At 50.4% G+C, this 14,541-nt stretch overlaps 1 protein-coding gene and 1 long non-coding RNA gene across 5 annotated transcripts in view; one reads left to right on the plus strand and one right to left on the minus strand.

Annotated features, from left to right (window-relative positions):
- LOC138844036 (uncharacterized) overlaps positions 1-11,707 on the minus strand; it is a 92,017-nt gene extending 80,310 nt beyond the window's left edge. The window contains exons 1-2 of the long non-coding RNA XR_011379377.1: positions 11,570-11,707; positions 1,443-1,546 (exon numbers count right to left, since the gene is read on the minus strand). This is a non-coding gene — a long non-coding RNA (uncharacterized lncRNA). The remainder of the gene's footprint in view (positions 1-1,442; positions 1,547-11,569) is intronic.
- KCTD1 (potassium channel tetramerization domain containing 1) overlaps positions 1-14,541 on the plus strand; it is a 214,721-nt gene that overhangs the window by 93,691 nt on the left and 106,489 nt on the right. The window contains exon 1 of one of the 4 annotated variants that reach the window (XM_070050357.1): positions 9,524-9,656. The exons of 1 other annotated variant lie outside the window; for it this stretch is intronic. Coding sequence is in view for 1 of the 3 variants with exons in the window: in XM_008261166.4 (XP_008259388.4) it covers positions 10,361-12,196 (1,836 nt within the window). In the remaining 2 variants the exon portion in view is untranslated. Of the gene's footprint in view, positions 1-9,523; positions 9,657-9,853; positions 9,993-10,224; positions 12,197-14,541 lie in introns of those variants that run through there. 2 more of the 4 variants (XM_070050359.1, XM_008261166.4) reach the window with 2 other exon arrangements.

Below are 14,541 nucleotides of genomic sequence, written 5' to 3' on the forward strand. Positions count from 1 at the left end.
GACCACAGTCCTGGGGACTCCAGCCACAGGTCCTCCCTGGGTCTGAACTTTCCCACACTGTTCTTTCCAGAGTCCCTCCGCCCCCACTGGGGACTGCACTCCTGTGATGGAGATGCGATGGACAATGTTGGGAACCCAGGCAAGATGATGGGGAGTTTGGACTTGGACCTCAAGTAAGAAAGGAGCTGTGTTGTCACTCTGATCAGGAAGGAAACATCTCAAAGTGGTGCTGAAGACCAGAGAGCAGAGCTTTAGCATCAGCATTGACTCTGGTGCCCGAAACGGCAGACAAGGTGGGCTATGCATGTGCCTCTTCTGAAGGCGGCTTCGTGACCTCCACCCGGTTCTCAGATGAATTCACAGCCCCAAAATGGTTTAGTCATCATTGCAAGGAGGAATTATTTTATTATCTTTTGGAATGATTGATAAATTATATTAGGCTTTGAAGCAGTGTTTCCCGTAGTGTGGTCAGATTAGTATCAGCATTGTCTAAGCTGTGTCTGAAAAATGCACATTCCTGGGCCACAACCATGACCGACTCCATTAGAATCTTGGGAGTTGGTGCCAGGGAATCTGCATTTTAAGCAGATCCTCATGTAACTCAAGTGATTCTGATGTACTCTGAACTTCTGCCTTGGGTTCTAAATCTAAAAGCCAACAATTCTAGGAAAGCCAAATAGTGATTTAGAATGCAAAGTAGCCAAAGCATGGTGCTAAGGTCAAAAAAGCCCTTGTAGTATCCCAAATGCCACAGAACTGGGAACAAGTCCATAGCAAGCACTTTCCTGGGCTTTTCTGCAATCATGCACTTAAAAGCTGTACTTTATATGTCACCATATGGATGGCAAAGAGGCCTGGAGAGGAGCTCATCCTCAAACCGCAATAGTTCAACTCAACTTCCCAGAGCCGGGTGGAGAATGAGTTCCTGTTTTTTTCCATGGCAGACTGAAGTCAGATAACCACAAGAAGGACAGAAGAAAAACTGTCGACCATGTGAGCCTATTCCTCCCCAAACACAGGCTAGGTATGTTCTCAGAGAGTCTTGCTGCTTCTCTCTCTCCATTATATTTTGTTTGTTTGTTTTGTTTTTTAAGATGTATTTATTTGAAAGGCAGAATGACAGAGAGGGAGAGAGAAAGAGACAGAGATCTTCATCCAGGTCTCACATATGGGTGGCAGGAACCCAAGTACTTGGGCTATCATCTGCTGCCTCCTAGGCACTTCAGCAGAGAGCTGGACAAGATTTGGAATGGAGAATCAAACCCAGGCACTCTCATATGGGACGCAGGCTCCCAAAGGATGCAGCGCCTGCCCCCTGCCTGCCTCTTAACTTGTGCTTGGCAGAATTTGCCAAAAACCCACTCTCTTAGTCTGCTTTCCATTGCTTATAACTGAATATCACAGACTGGGAAATGTATAAAGAAAATAGATTTCGTTCTTACAGTTCTGGTGGCTGGGAAGTCCAAGGTCGAGGGGCCGCATGTGGAGAGAGCCTTCTTGCTGGTGGGAGCTCCCTGCAGGCTGGCTAGGCACTGCAGGACACCACCTGGGGAGACAGAGCAAGCATGCCACGACAGCTCGCTTTTATAACAAAGCCACTCCCTCGATAACCCATTAACCCACTAATCCATTAATCCATGAATAGATTAATCCTGCCCCCATAACCCATTCACCCCTCAAAGGTCCCAGCTCTCAAATGCCATTAACATATAACTTTGGGGATTAAGTCTCCAACACATGGCACCTTCAAACCACAGCATCCACGATCAGGTGTTTGGAATTACGGATACACCCAAATGCAGAGTGATTTTCTCTGGGCACTGAAAAAAAGCACCAAGAATGGCCTGGACTGGAGAACCGTTCAAAAAGTTTGTGTGCTCTCAGTCCAGCCTCACTAGCTGTGTGATGCTGGGAAAGTTATGGGATCTCTCTGGGTTTCCACACGTGTGGAAAAGAGGAACAAGCCTCACAAATACTCCTAAGGAGGAGCTGAGAGAGTTAACATCAAAGACCAGACCCCCGTAAGCACTCACTAAATGCTATGATGCAGGTACATTTTTCTAGATTTCTCTACTTTCTGAATCTTTGCCAATGAACGCTTAACTGCTTTTATAGTCAGGGAAGAATGACAAGCCACAGTTTTGTTTTGTCTTTTTTAATTTAAGGGAATGAGCCATCTAGAAAAGACTGTAAAACCAACAATGCAGTCAGCAGCAGGGGAGTGTGTTTGGATTTGGAGGAATGACAACATGTGACCCATGTGGTATCCTAATCGGAGGAGAGACACAGGGAGACTAAACACTACTAGCAGCAAGGGTGCCCTGGCTCAGCACCCTTAGCTGACAGAATAGAGAGGTTAGGTCACAAGGTTTCCTGCTTGCCTGCCCCTCTCCAAGGCAGTCTTCTTCCATCAGGCACAGAGCCTGCAAATCCAGCATCAAAAAAAGAAATAGAACAAACCCATCCCAGGGCTTCCTTAAATATTCAGATAAACCCATATGCCCCTATCAGTTAAATTAAGCTTTCCTAAGAAAAAGTAAGTCAATTAGTTCAAAATGTGGGTTAGTGCTTCTGGGTATTTAAAAGAGGATTTTTTCTTCTTTTTTAGTTCATTTAGCAACAGCCACGGGGCAGGTAGATACCCACTCCTCCGCACGTCCTGTGAATTGCCGAGATACACCTAGATACCAATTTCTTGTATCTAGAGCTTCAAACTCTGGACCTTAAACTTTCTCAAAGTCATGAAGGTAGTGACATATGAGCTTTAAAACTGATCCTCTGCTTTCACCATCATTATTCCTCAGATGGCACCAGGCATTGCTATAGACACACTGGGAAGACATGATTCTATCCTAATCCAAATCCTCCTTCATTCATTCAAGAAATGTGCTCTAAACTTTTGTCAACACAGGTAGGTCTCCAAGACATGCTGAAATATAGCTCTAGAGTACACCTTGTGACATATGCTGTAACACTCCTTTGTCCAAGTGGTCTACAAGCAATACACCAAACTTTACCAAATACAAAGAAAATGAGATAGAAAGATCTCAGAGAAAGCTGACCCCAGCCATAGCAAGCATTTGGAGAGTGAGCAAGTGGATGGAAATTTCTCTCTTCCTGTCAGTCTATCTCTCAAATAAAGTAATAAACATCTTTAAAGAGAGATTTCTTAAGAAGATGAATCTCTAGAAGTCATTTCTAGGTCAAAGAATATGAATATTGTCAGGGCTTTTGAAGATGTTGCCTAATTGCTTTGTTAAAAGGCTATTCTAAATGGATCAAGGCATTAAAATATGTCAGATTTCTCTTTCCTCAAATCTAAGTACCAATGCTGTTGTAAACAATGTGTATAATGCCTACAAATTGTATGAAAATCCTTTTAACCATTTTATTCCAGATGTTCAAATTAATCTCTTATTCTAATACAGTATCAAGTTTAAAAATGGCTATTCTAATTGATATTGACAATTAAAAATATGACAATAACACTTTCATACCAACATTTGACTATAAAGTGACTCATAAAATTTTTGTTTTGTTTTGCTTTTACTGATTTAACAGACTACTTTATTTGAAATACAACAAATTATTTTCAGGAATATTTTGTATTCCAAGACCATTATAAATAGCTACTCCATTATTTTAAAAACACCTTACCTATTTGTTACATAACATATTAACATACACCTTTGGCTCTCTTCCCACCATAATTAGTATTGCAATGACATTGAAATAAATGTTATTTAATAATAGGACTAACATCCACTTCAAGCCCACATGCCCTTTAAAGATAAAGAAAGACTACCATCATTAATTTTAGCTTTGATTTAACTTTAACAACCTTTACATTTGACCTGTTTATTAACCAAGTCAAATTTCATTATCAGAATGTTAGAACAAAGAAAAATAGCACTATAGCACTTTTATGGACCATAAAAGCACAATTTACTTATAGAAAATGACATCCCTCATGCACATTATTTACCTTTAAAATAGGCTAGGAAACTTGTGATTATTAGGTGCAAAGATCAAAAATTACTGTTACCAGGTGGCAATTAGACACTAATTAGACACTAAACTGTCAATCACTGTGTTAAGTTTGACCTGGTGTGTGTGTGTGTGTGTGTGTGCATGTGTATATGCACGCACACATGCGCACATGCATGAACGTGCACTTGTACTTGTTTCAGAAATAATCAAAGGAAAAAAAATAGGTAATGCAAACCAAAGGTTCAATAGAAAGCATCTCCTTCTAGTTGGGTTGGATTTGTGGGTACTTCTTTTGTCTCTAAATTCTTCACTCTCATTTTTTTCTTCTTTATCTTTTTGAAAGATTTATTTATTTATTTGAGAGACAGAGTTAAAAACAGAGAGAGGGAGAGACCGAAAGAGAGGTCTTCCATTGCTGGTTTAGTCCCCAAATGGCCGCAATCCTGGAGCTGGGCCAATTAGAAGCCAGGTGCCAGGAGCTACTTCCAGGTCTCCCACGCAGATGCAAGGGTCCCAAGCACTTGGGCCAACTTCCACTGCTTTCCTAGGCCATTAGCAGGGAGCTGGATGGGAAGTGGAGCAGCTGGACTCGAACTGGTGCCTATGTGGGATGCTGGCACTGCAGGTGGAAGCTTAACCTACTCTCATTTCTTCTAAGACACAAATTTGCACCCCTACTTTCAATAGCCCAGGAAGAGAATATTCTGTTTCTTAAGCTATTTCTGTTTTGCTCATAGTCCAAGTCCTCAGTTTACTACTATTCTGCCTTCCCAAGATTTCCATATCAAACTACACACAAGGGTATGTTAAAGGCAGGGAATGTTCCCTTGAAGATGTTTTCCTTTTTCCCTTCTTTGATTCCCTGGAGGATGAATGGGATCAAGTAGCCTGGTCATGGACAATGGACCAGCCTTGCCTACCTTGGTGACATCTGGGAGACCTGGCCATGTGGCTTACCCTTTTTAAGAGTCACTGGCTGGGGCTGGCACTGTGGCGTAGTGGGTAAAGCTGCTGCCTGCAGCCCTGACCCAGCTGCTCTACTTCAATCCTGTTCTCTGCTATGGCCTGGGAAAGCAGTACAAGGTAGCCCAAGCGCTTGGGCCCCTGCATGGGAGACCTGGAAGAAGCTCCTGGCTCCTGGCTTCGGATCTGCCCAGCTCCGGCCACTGCAGCCACATGGGGGTTGAACCAGTGGATGGAAGACATTCTCCCTCCCTCCCTCCCTCCCTCCCTCTGTCTGTCTCTCCCCTGCCTCTGCTTCTCTGTAACTCTGCCTTTCAGATAAATAAATAATCTTTAAAAAAAAAAAAAGAGTCACTGGCCTTAGTTTTCTGCTTTATATAAAGTTTGGGAAATAGTTGAGCTTTAATAGATAAAAGCCAATAGTTGGATGCTTGCTAATGTTTCAGGTACCATGTTAAGCATGTTAAGTGTCTTATAAATATGAATTAGCTTACTTATTTCTCTAATTGATCCCATGAGGAAGGGACCGTTAGATCACTATCATCATCACCCAGATAATGTAATAATGAAAAAACTGAGACAGAACAGGGTGGCTGCTTGGGCAAACCAGGATCCAGTTGCAGGAAGTCAGATTTCAGAAATGAAGCTTTCGGCCATTCTGCTTCACTACCTCTTGTTGAGTTCTCTCTCTCTTTCTCTCTACTCATAAATATTTATATATTTTCTGTGTCAGCCCCCCTGCTAAAATATGCTAAGGAGCTGTATTGGAAATGAACTGGAGATAAGGCCAAAAAGAAGGCAGAGTTTCTACCCTTGTGGAGTTACTTTTCTTTTCCTCCACTTTGTGTAGTTAGAATACATGGGTTCAGTTTTCATCTGAGTTCAAAAAACATTATTCAAGATGATCTTCCATTTAACAGAATTAATAGTGGAACTCTGAAATAAAGATACGTAAAATAGCTTTAATTTGAATTCATATTTAATCTCCAGAGCACGTTATGAATCATTCAGTAATCAAATCAAGAGTATGGCTTTCTCTTTTGATTTGTTTCTTTAAAGTGATGAACTAAAAGCTTTCTCTGGCCTCCGCCCAAGAGCCCACAAAATCCCTTGAATTTACCAATTTAAATACCACTCAAACTACCTCTCCTAATACACAAGACACCTCTACTCCTTAGTCTGCCTTCCGAATGGTCAACATTAACCCCTGGGGAGAACTTGGTCTCCCACTGTACTTCTGCAATGGCTTTCTGCAGCGTGTGGCACAGGAGTGAGAACTCATGACAGGGAACTATTAATTTAAACCAGTCATTAAGTCCATTTGAAGTTGCAAGCTAAAATGTTGCCTTGTAGTTACTTTTTGTTCTGATTTTTCATATAGAAACTCAGATTCAAGATATTTATGTGTTTTACAATAAAGTTTCCTGCTGAATATAGGATTTAACTAAATACAGAGACTTGCTTCATTCAATGGCTAGAGTGCTCACCGTGTCCCAGGCACCAGCCTGAAGCTATAAAGGTATATTGGTTTGGTAGAGGATACAGGGAGATACAAAGCAGCTATTTCAAGGACATAACAGATGATGCTCAGAAAACTGGAGCAATTTCTGGGCGCAAGGATTAAAAATTAAAAGTCAAGAATATTGTTTTGGCTTTTGAAGAGGTTGCCTTAACTGCTTACTTATAAAGTTGTCCTAATTGCTATCGACAATAAAAATATGAGAAACATATACTTAAATATGTTTCTGTGGGGTGTAAACTTTCATGAAGTGTGAACCTGAAATGGGAGCAGCTGGGTTATAAAATGAGGAAAAAACCAGGTGTTTTCCTCCCAAAATAACCTTGTCAGTACTTTCAAATATATAGGTGGCTCTTCATAATGATGATGAAAGAGACAAAAAAAATGCAGAGCATCTTGTTCAAGTTGTAAACATCTTAAGGTAGTTTACTATAGTAAAGAATTCTCACAGTTAAGCAATTGCCCATACAGCCCTGGGATTGTTTTTAAAATAAAGAAGCCATGTAGCCTGCATAAGACACAAAATCATCTTTGCTGATTGCTCAGGGGTGAGGGGGCTGGGTTCCTGATGCCAGAGAGTCAAATGGTGGAATCACAAGCTGGGCTGATGGGCAAAGGGACATCCAATATTGCCTGTCCACAAAAAATAATCAGCAGAAAGCTTTTATGGTTCTCTCAAGTCGGAACTGAATGTCGAACCACAGGATGCTTGTATGGGAGCACTTATTAAACCTGCAATTGAATGCCTTTATGAACGCAACTGTAATTTTTATGTTATTGGGCTTTAAAAATTAAGCAATTCTCTCTCCCTTTGGTCAGGAAGAAAAAGGGTGTCCATCTGCTTGTTTTTTCTAGATCTTCCTAACTAACTTGAACAGGACTTTTTCCAGTATTTGCTGAAATACGATGATGGGTAAGGAATTTTGGTAGCCTTTCAGGAGCTTGTGCACCGAAGCCGACTCTCAGAGGCCAGATAATCAGGCCAAGGAATACTTTCCAAGGTGCGTTTGTCGTCTCTAACTTTACTGCGGGTCTTGCCCGTTGTTTGCAAAGCGTCCAGGCAGCACCTGAATCTGCAGGTTTTCCAAGTCCGTTAAAAAGTTAATTTGGGCTTGAGGTTTTTCAGTTTGCCATTTCCCACCTCTTTCCCTTCACTTTTACCAGTAGAGACCTGCCTGGGGGGTATTTTGTCCTCGGAGGACAAAACTATTTTCTTTTCTGGAAATAAGTTGACGTCAACTGGGAGCTGTTTTTGGTTGCTTTGTTTCCCGGAGCGTCCAACCCAGCACACCGCCTCCGGCAAACTGCGAGTAATTCAAAGCAGCTCGCCCAGCGGGGAGGGGGAGCTGCTGGTGGTGGGAGGGGGTGGGCCCCGCTGCTTTGCCCAAGTGCGAGGATGCGGGGAGCGGCTCGGATCACCGCCCGGAGCCTGGGCCTCGGTGCTCCGGCCCGGCCCGAAGCGCAGCCCGGAGCTGCGCGGCGCGGCACCTCGGTCCTCTGCCGCCGTGAAGCAACCCCTAGCGATCCCCTGGATAGCTTGCCTGGCGCCCACTTAGATTCTCAACACTCTGCCCGAGCGGCCGGCAAACCAGGGCGCATCCCCGGACAAAGGGCCAGCCCCCCGGAAGTAGCCGTGTACGGCCGGTGTGTGCCAGTTCGTGTGTGCGGGTCCGTGTGTGCAAACAGCGTAGCTGCCCACTGTCCTGGGCTAGGAGAAAACAAATGCGATTTTTCGCATAGTTCCCAGGCAGGTGAGGGGGACAGGACAGTACAGAGCGAACAAAGCCGCACACCTCTCCGGCCACACCTCGGGGACGGTTCTGGAGGAGCGCAACCTCGGGGTTCCTCGCCTGCCAGGAGAATCTCCGCGCAGAGCAGGGAGGAGGACAGCCCTGGCGCGCGCGTCTATTCCCCGGGGAGCCGGAGGGGCCCGCGAGGCAGGGACTTGCTGGGACTTGCTTCCCACCTGGCGCGGTTGCCCCGACGCTGTGCGGCGTCCAGGGCCCAGGAGCTACCCGAGGGCGAGCAGTGATCACCTGGGGGAAAAAAAAAAAAGACACCAAGTCCCACTTAGGCGCCCACGCCGCCCGCGGACCTACTCTCCCTTGCTTTAAAAACATTTTAAGTTACAAATTGATGGGTGGGTTTCTCTTGATGCGTAAAATGGTAACTTGCCCTGAAAGCAGGACGGGAGGGCAAGGAAAAAGGAGACGGAGAAGTTGACCTGACTGCCGATAATTCGGATTTGGAGTCAAATTCGAGCGCGCACTCGAGGCACTGGCGCGGCTGCCTCCCACCAGAGCCGGCCCGGCCTGGGAGCGGGTTGCCTAGACCTGACTCTGCTGGTTGGACTTCGCCCCCCAGGAACTCGGAGCCCAGCAGCTCACCCGGGCACACCCGGACTGCCCAAGGAGCGTAAAGTTTAGGATGCGATCAGAAGGCAGTCCGGACTCTGCGGCTAAGAACCAGGGCGGCTCTGGGGCGCTGTTCGTGGGCCGGGAGAGCGGGAGGCGGCGACGCGAGGACGCGCCCGGAGCCTGGGCGCGCCGCGGGCGGGCGCAGGGCTGCAAGTGGGACAGTGGCTCCTATGGGAAAGCGGGACCCGGCGAGCTCTTTGGCTGCCTTTCCAGTTTCCGAGGTGCCCGCCCCCGCGCGCCGGAGGCAGCGCAGCCCCGCGGGCAAACGCATGGCGGTTGGCAAACTTGCAGGGAGAGCACGCCCGGGATCCGCACCGCCGGGATTGGGGCGGCGGCGGGGGCGGCGGCCGAGACCCAAGTGCACTTTTTCCGCCCGCCCAGCCGTAGGGCCTGGCACCGCTTGGGCTCCAGCCTGGTGGAGAGCCTCGCCCGAGGGAGTTGTGTCAGTTCGCTCCGGGGCAGGGAGGACGGCGGCCTGTGAGCGTGGGGAGGGGGTCCCTGGGGTCCTGCGCATCCCCTCCCACCTGCCCCTCCCAGCCTTGCTCGCTCGCTGGCTCGCTCCTTCCCGGGGCTGGCTGGACCGGCGCGGACTTGCCCCAGACCTACGGGGAGCGCCCCAGGTCTTTAATGACAGCTTAAAAGTGGCAGTTGGAAAAGTGGAGAGGGATGAGGCTGACGTGGGGCGTGTTTCGCTCCTTCGCAAGAGTCGGAAAGCAAGCTGGGAGCCGCGCGGCTGGCCCCAGGCCCCCGCGCCTCGCCGCCAGCAAGTAGGTGGGGGAGCCGCCGCCGCCGCCAGCCCCGTCCCGCTCCCAAGCCTCGCCCGCTGCGCCCTGGCCGCGGGCGCCGGGAGGGTGCGGGGCCTCGCCGTGCCTCCTCCACCCTGCTCATTAACCTGCCTGCTCCGCTCCGCTCCGGGCCGCCCCACACTCGGGCTTCTCGCTGCAGCACCCGCGGCCGCCCCAAACCCCCGGCTCCGGGGGGCAATGAGGGGGCGGCAGAGGGGGCGCCGCGCCTCGGGCATTACTTAGAGAAGCGAGCGCGCCCCGCCCTCCTGCCGGCCCTCCCTCGCTCCTGCCCGGGCCCGCGCGCCGCGCCGCCAGAGGGTAAGTTGGGAGGGTTTCGCCCCCACCGACAGCTCTCCCTCCCCTTCCTTTTTTTTTTTTTTTCTTTTTTTTTCCCCCTGCAAAGTTTTCTGCGAACTGGGGAGCGGGGTGGGGGAAGAGGGAGGTCCGGTCGGCCTCGGTCCCGGGCCTTCTCTCGGCCTAACTGACCCCCACCGCCCCTCCCCTGCATCCCCCACGCGCCGCTGCCCCTCCGGAGCCGCGCTCGGGAATGACAATTGGAGCGCGGCTCCTTTAAGAGCCCGGCTTTGCCTCCCGGTAGCTGAAGGTCATTAAACACAAAAGCTCTCAGCGCTGCGGTCCAATATAGCGCATGCGCCCTGCCCGAGGACTGGCAAAGAGACGGCAATATGGCGAGAATGCCTGGCAGCGGGGACTGTAACACCAGCGCGGGCGGCAGCGCGGCCGCCGCCGCCGCCGCCGCCGAGAACAATGGGGAGCGGGGCGAGGGCGAGCGTGGCGCCGGGGGCCGCGGCCGCCGCCGCGGCCGCCCGCACTACTGCAGCGCGGGCGAGGAGGAGGAGGAGGAAGAGGAGGAGGAGGAGGAGGAGGACGAGATCCAGGAGGTGCAGATAACGGGGGACGAGGAGGAGGAGGAGGAGGACGGAGGTGGGGGGCTGGAGGAGGAGGAGGACGAAGAGGAGGAGGAGGAGGAAGAGGAGGAGATGGGGCTGGACTGGGAAGAGCCCCTGGAGCCCGTGGACTCGGCCGGGGAGGAGCTGGAGCCCGAGCCGGTCCATATGATCAATATGGACCAGAGCGCCGCGCTGGAGCCCGAGGCGCCGCCGCGGCTGCTGGCGCCCCGGGCGCGCGGCGGGCCGCCCGGGGAAGGCGCCGAGCTGGACCCCGACGTGCTGCAGCGCCCCGAGCGGGCCCGGCTGAGCGAGAACACCCGGCTGGCCACCCGCTACGCCGTGCGCATCTTCCGGGAGTACCTGAGCGAGAAGGCGCAGAGCCCGGACTTCGAGACCATGGACAAGGGGGCGCTGTGCCGCGTGCTGCGCTCCTTCTACGCCGAGGCCCGCTCCAAGAGCGGCCAGCTCTACAGCAAGTCGTCGCTCATCAGCATCCGCAGCTCCCTCAACCGCTACCTCAACGAGCCCCCGTACTGCCGCACGCTCGACCTCACCAAGGACCCCGAGCTGCGCAGCGCCAACCTGACGCTGGCAGCGGTCATCCGCAAGCTGGAGGAGCAGGGCGCGGGGCCCGTGGTGCAGAAGCAAGCCATCACGCGCGCCGACCTGCGCAAGCTCTACACCTCCAGCGTCTTCAGCACCGGCACGCCCTTCGGGCTGCTCAACAAGGTCTGGTTCGAGACGTGCATGTACTTCTGCACGCGCGGCCGCGAGAACCAGCGCGAGCTGGAGGAGGACTCGTTCGGGCTGGCCATGGACGAGGACGGCCGCAAGTTCGTCTACTTCAAGTCCCTTGGGCCCTACCACAAGTCGCGCTCGTCGTCGTGGAGCAAGAAGCGCGCCGAGAGCAGCGACGAGGAGAACCTGCCCCGCATGTATGAGACCGGCACCGAGTTCTGCCCCTACGCCAGCTTCGTCAAGTACCTGTCCAAGCGCAACCCCCTTTGCAAGGCGTTCTTCCAGCGGCCCCGGGACCACTGCAGCGAGGGCGACGTGACCTGGTACGAGAACAAAGCCATCGGCAAGAACTTGCTGGGCACCAGGATGCAGATGCTGTCCAAGGCGGCCAAGCTCTCCAAAACCTACACCAACCACTGCATCGGCGCTGTGTCCATCGCCACGCTCAACAGCATCGCGGGCATCGGCACCAAGCTGGGCGCGCCCGCCCCGCAGGGCTGCTTCGCCGAGGCTCTGAACGGGGCGGCCCGCCACCCCTCCCACCATCCCCCCACCCACCCCTCCCACCACCCCCGCCCCCAGCCGCCCGCGCTGGGAAACTCGTATGTCCTGCCCAAAGACAGCCCGGTCGGGCCCGACGTGAAATCCGAGGCTGCGCCCAAGCGCGCGCTGTATGAGTCGGTGTTCGGGTCCGGGGACATCTGCGGCCCCTCGTCCCCCAAAAGACTTTGCATCCGCCCCTCGGAGCCTGTGGATGCGGTGGTGGTGGTTTCCGTGAAACACGACCCCCTGCCTCTTCTTCCAGAAGCCAATGGGCACAGAAGCGCCAATTCTCCCACAGTAGTTTCACCTGCTATTGTTTCCCCCGCCCAGGTAACCAAACCAAACTCTCTGCATGAAATGTTTCTCTGGGACCACCTCGGGACTAACTGTTGTGCTAATACGGGGCTGGGAGGGAGAGGGGGAGGGGCGGAAGTTTTCCCAAGTAGCCAGTACATTCTAAAATCGAAGTTGATTGTCCCCTTAGCGGCTCATCTCTCTCGGTGCGTTTTGGGAAAGTGGACAGCTGTCCTTGAAAGATGTGGGAGAGGGCTTGCGACTTCAGGAATCACTGCTAGGCTAAAATCATCAGAGTGCACAGAACAAAAGAATTTACTCCACTCCAGCCCTCTCTGCATTGATTGCATGAGTTTTATAAGGCAAAGGAGGGAGCAGGAACTCTCCACATCTATCTAAAGGAAGCAGTTGCTTAACAGAGATTTGATTCAAGTAACCGTCAACATACTCTTACTACATAGTCGCCGTAACTTGGGAAGATGGAAAAACAGTTAGAGTTTATTGAAAAGAAAACGCACTAATCCCACTTCCTGTAGCTGGCTTTTTTCCTTTTAGGAAAAGGGGCGGAGACCCAGGAGCCTGGCAACTGAGTGCCAGCGCCTACTGTAACTTGTAGCCCCACGTGAAGTGACATTTGGGGTGTGGTTCCCGTGCTTGTTAACATGGTTCAGCTGGGACCATGGTGTCTGTGTGTGGCCTGAGCAGGCTGGGAGCTCTGCTTCATTGCTGTCTGTCCCTAGCCCCTTGGAACTCAGCGTCTAGGGGATGTGCTGAGTCTTAGACTCAGTGACAGGAACACCAGAGTAAGTGCTCAGAAGCTGAGCCAGCATGGGCACATCCGTTCATCTCTCTGGGCTTTGGTGTCTTGGGGACTGCTTCAACATTGAGATCATGTAAGTCAAAGCAGTACCAAATTTTAGGTCAGGATAGGGGCCCAAGTTGTTAGACGCGTCTTTGCTTGTTATTTTTCCCGGAGGAATCTATCCCTATTATTAGAAGTTGTACCTCTTTGTCGGACACTGTCTCCAGGAGCCAGAAGCTGGAAGTCTTTGGGGACCGCGTTCTGTTAGGTAGGCAGGGATAGCCACTGGAGGCCTTATGGCTCTGCCTGCCCTGCCACCCAGCAGAAGAATTCTGTCAGTCTGGGGGTGCCTGGTTCAGCCCCTCAGGGACACATTCCAGGGACTCTGCTGTTTCCAAAGTGGAAATTCCAGTTCCAGACAAACTGACCGAGCAAGTGGACAGGCTTCAAGGCCAGCTGAGGCCAGGGGCTGTGAATGGGCAACACAAATACCAAAGTTCTCTGAAATACACAAGACCTGTGGGCTGTGTGTCTTTCTGCATTTCTGATATGCTTAGTACATTTCTAACTCTGAGGTCGTTTTAGAAAGTTAAAGATGGCGAAGAGAATTTGAGTTCACTCTTTTCTTGGAAAGCAAAAATAAATACACTCTTGATGAAGGAAAAACCTTTAAGATGCCCTGGTTTCGAGTAGCACCTGATTGATTAAGAGTTAAAAGCCTCCGGAAGTTTCTTACATCATATGTATGCTTGGAATACTAATAGGACGGTTTGTGTGCTGGCGTCTGTCTGCTGGTGTCCGACACTGTCACCAGTGTTAGGATCATAGCCTAAAAGATTAGGGGCTTTTGCCATGCTGGTTTGGTTTTGTTCTGAGGAATGCACTCCCTCCGTTGTAATCTTTTTATTTACCTGAGTGGGATAAATCAGTTCCATGAAGCTGTCAACTGGAGTTTTTATTAATCTGGAGTTATTGTCAGGTAGTTCCCCAGTGAAGTGTAGACTGGAGCAGCCATGTGTGGCTCAGATGACTGTTGTAACTCCCAGACATGGTCTCAAGCTGCTAAGTCTCTCTTAGTTAAAACACTACAAAAAGTTGTTCTGTTTGCATGTATTTAATAGCTTTTCATTTGTGTTACCTTTTTTTCCCATCAGCAGTAAGATATTCAGGGAACTCTTTTAACTAGTAACTTCTGTAGAACTCCATGAAGTCTGAGAAATCTAAGTATGAAAGGAATGTTGAGTTGAAGGAGAAAGTTGATACTAAACTTTTTCCTCCTGGATTTATTAAAATCACTGTAACGATTGAAGTCCAGGGCGTTTCCTGAGGACGAATGGCTGGCCGGGGTTACTGGCCTGTGGCTTCGCTTGGGGTCATCAACTCTTCCTGCAGCTCCAGTCATTGTAGCTCTCTTAACCATCATACGGACCCGACTTCATCCAGTGTGTCGCCCAGATTCCACTATTGAGCAGAGCGTTCTAGACTTATTGCTCACGGAGAGATCACACACCCATGCTTTCATTCTCTTCCGAGGCTGCGAGTTTCTCAAAAGATGCTGCTGCTTTAAAGGCAGTTTATT

This window comes from Oryctolagus cuniculus, chromosome 10 (assembly GCF_964237555.1).
Source record: "Oryctolagus cuniculus chromosome 10, mOryCun1.1, whole genome shotgun sequence".
NCBI lineage: Eukaryota > Metazoa > Chordata > Mammalia > Lagomorpha > Leporidae > Oryctolagus > Oryctolagus cuniculus.